At 50.9% G+C, this 5,797-nt stretch overlaps 1 protein-coding gene across 2 annotated transcripts; it reads left to right on the top strand.

The window, feature by feature from the left end:
• The first annotated feature begins 663 nt into the window (after nucleotides 1–663).
• On the top strand, nucleotides 664–4,426 carry GPR12 (G protein-coupled receptor 12). 2 transcript variants are annotated; one of them, XM_036831659.1, is made up of 2 exons: nucleotides 664–874; nucleotides 1,571–4,426. In XM_036831659.1, exon 2 carries the CDS (start codon nucleotides 1,586–1,588, stop codon nucleotides 2,588–2,590), a length of 1,005 nt encoding a protein of 334 aa, XP_036687554.1. In that variant the 5' UTR covers nucleotides 664–874; nucleotides 1,571–1,585; the 3' UTR covers nucleotides 2,591–4,426. The 2 variants fall into 2 exon arrangements, with proteins under 2 accessions (XP_036687554.1, XP_036687553.1); XM_036831658.1 differs by having other exon boundaries at nucleotides 777–924; nucleotides 1,571–2,868.
• Nucleotides 4,427–5,797: the final 1,371 nt, after the last annotated feature.

The following is a 5,797-nucleotide window of genomic DNA, read 5'->3' as shown; positions in this document are numbered from 1 at the left end:
CAGCTCAAGGAGCACTTAATAAGTGCAATTTGATGATGATAATGATGATTCACATAGCAGCACCCTATAAATCCAGTCAAGCAAATGTCCCCGGGGAATAGTAATTAAAAAGCCAAGTCCAGGACACACCTACGGAAGGGGGCCTCTGGGGGATCAGGATGCAGTGTGGTCAACGGCAATTCTGAAGCAGCTGGCTGAGCGTTTTCCTGCTTCAAAGATCTGCTTCCCTAACCTGCTCGCCCGGCATCCATCCCCAATGCCGATCCTGAAAAACCACCCTAAGCAATTCTTTTGACCGTGGAGGTAGCAGTTTAGGGAAAGGCGTGGAGAAGCGGGCCGCTGGAGACCGGGACTCCGCAGGGGGACCTCAGGAACGAAATAGGTCACTGGGCTCCCGGGCAGCGCTGCCCCGCCCCCGCGCGGTGCAAGCCCCGACCGCCAGCCGGGGTGGGATGCGGGGCCGCGGCAGCGAGGGTGACAGTGCACTTCCCCGCCTCCGGGTCGTCTCGCTCCCGCAGGGCGCTGGGGGGCTCTCGCCGCCCCGCGCCCCGCGCAGCCCCGACCCCTGGGGCGCGCTCCGGCCTCCCGGGGCTCAGGCGGCGGCGGCGGCGCGCGCGCGCGGGCGGGCACGGGGCGGGGGCGCGCGCGCGTGCCGCAAGCGGGCGGCCGGGCGGGGAGAGCCGGGCGCGCGAGCCGAGCGCGCAGCTCACCTGCCGCCGCCGCTCACCTGGCGCGGAGCGCGCCCCCGCCCTCCCGGCAGAGCACCGAGCGCGGCAGCCGCCCCTCGCCCCGCGGGCCCGGCGCCGACAGGCCACACGGGTCGCCCGCGCGCCTCGGGAGCAGCGGAGGAGCCCCCCGGCCTGGGCGCGCCAAGGTGACCCCCGCGATGCCTCCATCCCCGCGGGCAGCCTGTCCCGGCGCCCCGTGAGTCCCCTCGCGTCCGCCGCGCCCCCGCCGCCGGGGCAGCGGCCGTGGTGCATGGGCGTCTGTCTGTCTGTCTGTGTCCACACCTCCATCGCGCGCGCCCGCCTTTCGTGGCCCTGCCGCGACTGCCCCGTGCGCACGGGGGAGGCCGGACCCCTCTTTGTTCTGGCCGGGGTGTGAGTGTGTGCACGCGCGTCGGGCGGCTGGCGGGTGGGAGTTTTGAACATTCCACCGAGAAGGGCGGCCCCGGCTCGCGACCTGTCGCCGTGGCGCGGTCCCCCAGCGGCAGCCCCGGTGCCAGGCTCCTTTTGCAGCACGCGAGACGGATTTTCACGTGTGTCCCCAGCACTTTAGCAAACTGGCCGCCGCGGTCCCGCGTGTGCCTGCCCCGCTCACGCTCGTGTGTGCACATTCCATCCTGTGTTTTCCCCAGCGCCAAAGGGCATTTTTTTTGTTGTGGTGGGTTTTAAGCCACGGAGACTTTGGCTTTTGTTTTATTCCCTCTCAGTGTGTAATTCAGGAAGCTTGTGGCATTTGGGGGTAGTATCTGAGTAGAGGCTGGCTTTCTGTTTGTGTGGGTTTTGCGTGATGCTGGATTGTCACCCTGCTGTATCTCAACATTAAACAGCCTGTTTTTTCGTTGAAGAGGACGTGGGTTAAAATGAATGAAGACCTGAAGGTCAATGTAAGCGGGCTGCCTCGGGATTATTTAGATGCCGGAGCTGCGGGGAACGTCTCGGCTGCCGTCTCTTCCCAGGTTCCTGGCGTGGAGCCGGAGCCAGAGCTGGTGGTCAACCCGTGGGACATTGTCTTGTGTACCTCGGGAACCCTCATCTCCTGTGAAAATGCCATCGTGGTCCTTATCATCTTCCATAACCCCAGCCTGCGGGCCCCCATGTTCCTGCTGATAGGCAGCCTGGCGCTTGCAGACCTGCTGGCCGGCATTGGACTCATCATCAATTTCGTCTTCGCCTACCTGCTGCAGTCAGAAGCCACCAAGCTGGTCACCATTGGACTGATTGTCGCCTCTTTCTCTGCCTCTGTCTGCAGCTTGCTGGCTATCACTGTTGACCGCTACCTCTCCCTGTATTACGCTCTGACCTACCACTCGGAGAGGACGGTCACGTTTACCTATGTCATGCTTATCATGCTCTGGGGGACGTCTATCTGCCTGGGGCTGCTGCCCGTCCTGGGCTGGAACTGCCTCCAAGACGAGTCCACCTGCAGCGTGGTCAGACCCCTCACCAAGAACAACGCCGCCATCCTCTCCATCTCCTTCCTCTTCATGTTTGCGCTCATGCTTCAGCTCTACATCCAGATCTGTAAGATCGTGATGAGGCACGCCCACCAGATAGCCCTGCAGCACCACTTCCTGGCCACCTCGCACTACGTGACCACCCGGAAGGGGGTCTCCACCCTGGCCATCATCCTGGGGACCTTTGCTGCTTGCTGGATGCCTTTCACCCTCTATTCCTTGATAGCTGATTACACCTACCCCTCCATCTACACCTATGCCACCCTCCTGCCCGCCACCTACAACTCCATCATCAATCCTGTCATATACGCTTTCAGAAACCAAGAGATCCAGAAAGCCCTCTGCCTCATCTGCTGCGGCTGCATCCCATCCAGCCTCTCGCAGAGAGCGCCGTCCCCCAGCGACGTGTAGCATCACTCCACTAGGAGCCTGCATTACCAAGCACTCCCACTGCCTGGCCGAGCGGATGAGATGCTCTCCTTAAATTCTTTCTGTTGGATTCTCTCTTGAGCCACAGGAGCACTTTGAAGCGTTTATTTAGACAAGTTAAGTGATTGAAGTGAAAATAATGTTACCAGTGTTTTCACCCTTTAAAAACAATTGAGTTCTTTGCTCAATACAATTTCGTTTTGTTTGGGGTGGTTTTTTTTTTTAAGTATTTTATTTGGAGGCAGGGTTTTTGTTTTATATTGTTTGGAGGATTGGTAGTGCGGGGGGGGGGGAAGGAAGGGGTATGACATGGCCATGAAATTATAAAAAGTAAATTGGTCCCAGAGTTTTACCTGGACTTTAAAATAAAACTGAGTTATTGAGGAAAATGGAGACATTACTTTTTCCAGACCTTTTTTTTTTTTTAACATCAAGGTAGATTTTCCGTGCTGCATGTATCTAACAATGCAATCACTCTGAAGCCAATGGAAATAGTTTACATGATTTATGTTTGGAAGGGACATGATTTTATTAACATGAACTCAGTAATAAGTTACCAACACTGAAACCATGAACCCATTCTTTGTCATTCTTTCTTTACTTTCAGCAATTACTGTTCACAAAAATTATTTTGGTACTTCTATGACGGTTGTAATTCTTTCTGCATGGCTGCCTGTGTCAGCTAGACCACTAGTTTCAAATGTTGCCATGTAAATCCAGAATCAAGTGAGTCACTTTTCAATATGGTTTTTCCATATATTCTTCTAAAATGAAATATGAAATTTGTTGTGATTTACATATGAAGTAGGATTGACTAGGTACACCACAGTAGTTTTTTAAGCTACAGTCTGTGTTCAGGAAACAAAAGAAAAAAATTAATAACATTATTCAAAGTGGATTAAATTGATTTTAGTATATTCCAAAAAAATAATTAATGTAAAGCTATCACAAAATATGAAAAGCATCACTTTTCCCATTTCTCTGTATCTAAGAACGTATTAATAGTTATTCTTGGTTGAGACAAATAGTATTACATACTGTAGACCAAGTATTTCTGGTTCATACTGTCTGTGGTGTCAATGCATTTGAAACAAGTGGTCTCCTACTTTACTGATTAAGTTTGTGAGTAAATAACATACATATCTTATTGTGATGTATATCAGCTACATTATGCAAGTTTACAAGCAGAATGACCACATGGCTGTTCATGAAAAATTAAATTTGAACCCCTTTTTTTTCTTTTCACCAGAAAGCAACTTAAATTCAATAAAAACTATATTGCCTGTTTTCACAGAGCAAGGAAATGATACAGAAGAATTAATTTTAAACCTACTGTATAATGATTGTGTTTGATCGTCATTTCTGTTAGCACAGACAGATGTTTTGGACACAGATACCTTCCTTCCACTTGCAGTGTACTTATAGCTGTGTCTATATAACCAGTGGGAGAATTTCTGGACAGCCCATCAGCTTAACCCATTCAGATGTTGGAAGACCGGTATTTCAGGGTCCTTGGGGAATCATTTGTAATCAATTAACCTCATTGGTCTGTCCCAAACATCATGCCCACGGTGGTCTGAGGTCCATTCTGGCAGCCTGCACGCTGAAGCCATCTCTCCAGAGCACCTCCTAGTGCAGCACAAGTGTGAATCGATCCTACACTTGAATCCGTGCCTCCTCTCTTACGTCACTTACGGTAGAGGAGAAGGGTTGAAACATTTCAGAAGTGAGAAAGGATTTTCAGTCCACAGAACTGGATGACTAATCTCAGCCTTTAAAAAGTTCTTCAAAGGGGGCTTCCCTGGTGGCGCAGTGGTTGAGAATCTGCCTGCCAATGCAGGAGACATGGGTTCGTGCCCTGGTCTGGGAAGATCCCACATGCCGCAGAGCAACTGGGCCCGTGAGCCGCAATTACTGAGCCTGCGCGTCTGGAGCCTGTGCTCCACAACAAGAGAGGCCGCGATAGTGAGAGGCCTGCGCACTGCGATGAAGAGTGGCCCCCGCTTGCCACAACTAGAGAAAGCCCTCGCACAGAAACGAAGACCCAACACAGCCATAAATAAATAAAATAAAATAAAAAAAAAAAAAAAAAAAAAAAAAGTTCTTCAAGGGACTTCCCTGGTGGCACAGTGGTTAAGAATCTGCCTGCCAATGCAGGGGACACAGGTTTGAGCCCTGGTCCGGGAAGATCCCACATGCCACGGAGCAACTAAGCCTGTGTGCCACAACTACTGAGCCTGCGCTCTAGAGCCCACGAGCCACAACTACTGAGCCCACGTGCCACAACTACTGAAGCCCGCGTGCCTAGAGCCCATGCTCCACAACAAGAGAAGCCACCACAATGAGAGGCCCGCGCACCACAACGAAGAGTAACCCCCGCTTGCCGCAATTAGAGAAAGCCCGTGCGCAGCAACGAAGACCCAACACAGCCAAAAATAAATAAATAAATTAAAAAAAAACCCTCTTCAACATGTGATGGAGTTGGTAGGTTGAGTATGATGAGTTTGTTTTTAATCACTTGAAAGTTAGTAGCATCTCCGCGGCAGAAATGGCGAAGGTCAGCTGGTTTTGAGGAGAGCTGGGAAATATCCATAATGAGGTTTGAAAGCAATAAATGTGTTTTTGTAGAAATGGTGGTTGCCATTTGCATATCTCTAATAGTAATTATAATGATCATAATAAGTACTGTTTTTCGCCACGTGTTGTGTGCCGGGCCCCATGCTGGGCGCTTTACCTGCTCTGTTGCTGCATTCACAAAAACACACATTTATAGTTAAGAAAACTGAGGCTCAGAGAGGCTAAGAAATTTGTCCGAGGCCACAGAGCTTCAAGGGTAAAGTGAGGATATGAACGCAGGGTTTCCAGAGTCTATGCCTGTCTCCTTACCTGCACGGGACTAACTTGGATGCTTCCCTGGAGATGAGGGAAATGACTTGTAATATGTTAATGTCACTAAGGTTTTAGTCCTACAATTAAGACATAAAGCTTCCTGTTTAAAATTACGTGGGGGACTTCCCTGGCGGTCCAGTGGTTAAGACTCCGTGCTTCCAATGCAGGGGCGCAGGTTCGATCCCTGGTCAGGGAACTAAGATCCAACATGCCACGTGGTGCAGACAAAAAGTAAAAAAATAAAATAAAATAAAAGGACATGCTATTAGACAACAATAAATGTTTTAAAAAAATAAAATA

The sequence above is a fragment of the Balaenoptera musculus genome, chromosome 18 (assembly GCF_009873245.2).
Source record: "Balaenoptera musculus isolate JJ_BM4_2016_0621 chromosome 18, mBalMus1.pri.v3, whole genome shotgun sequence".
Taxonomy (NCBI): Eukaryota; Metazoa; Chordata; class Mammalia; order Artiodactyla; family Balaenopteridae; genus Balaenoptera; species Balaenoptera musculus.
The sequence above is the reverse complement of the archived record's forward strand: the minus strand, read 5'-3'. Positions and strand labels throughout refer to the sequence as shown.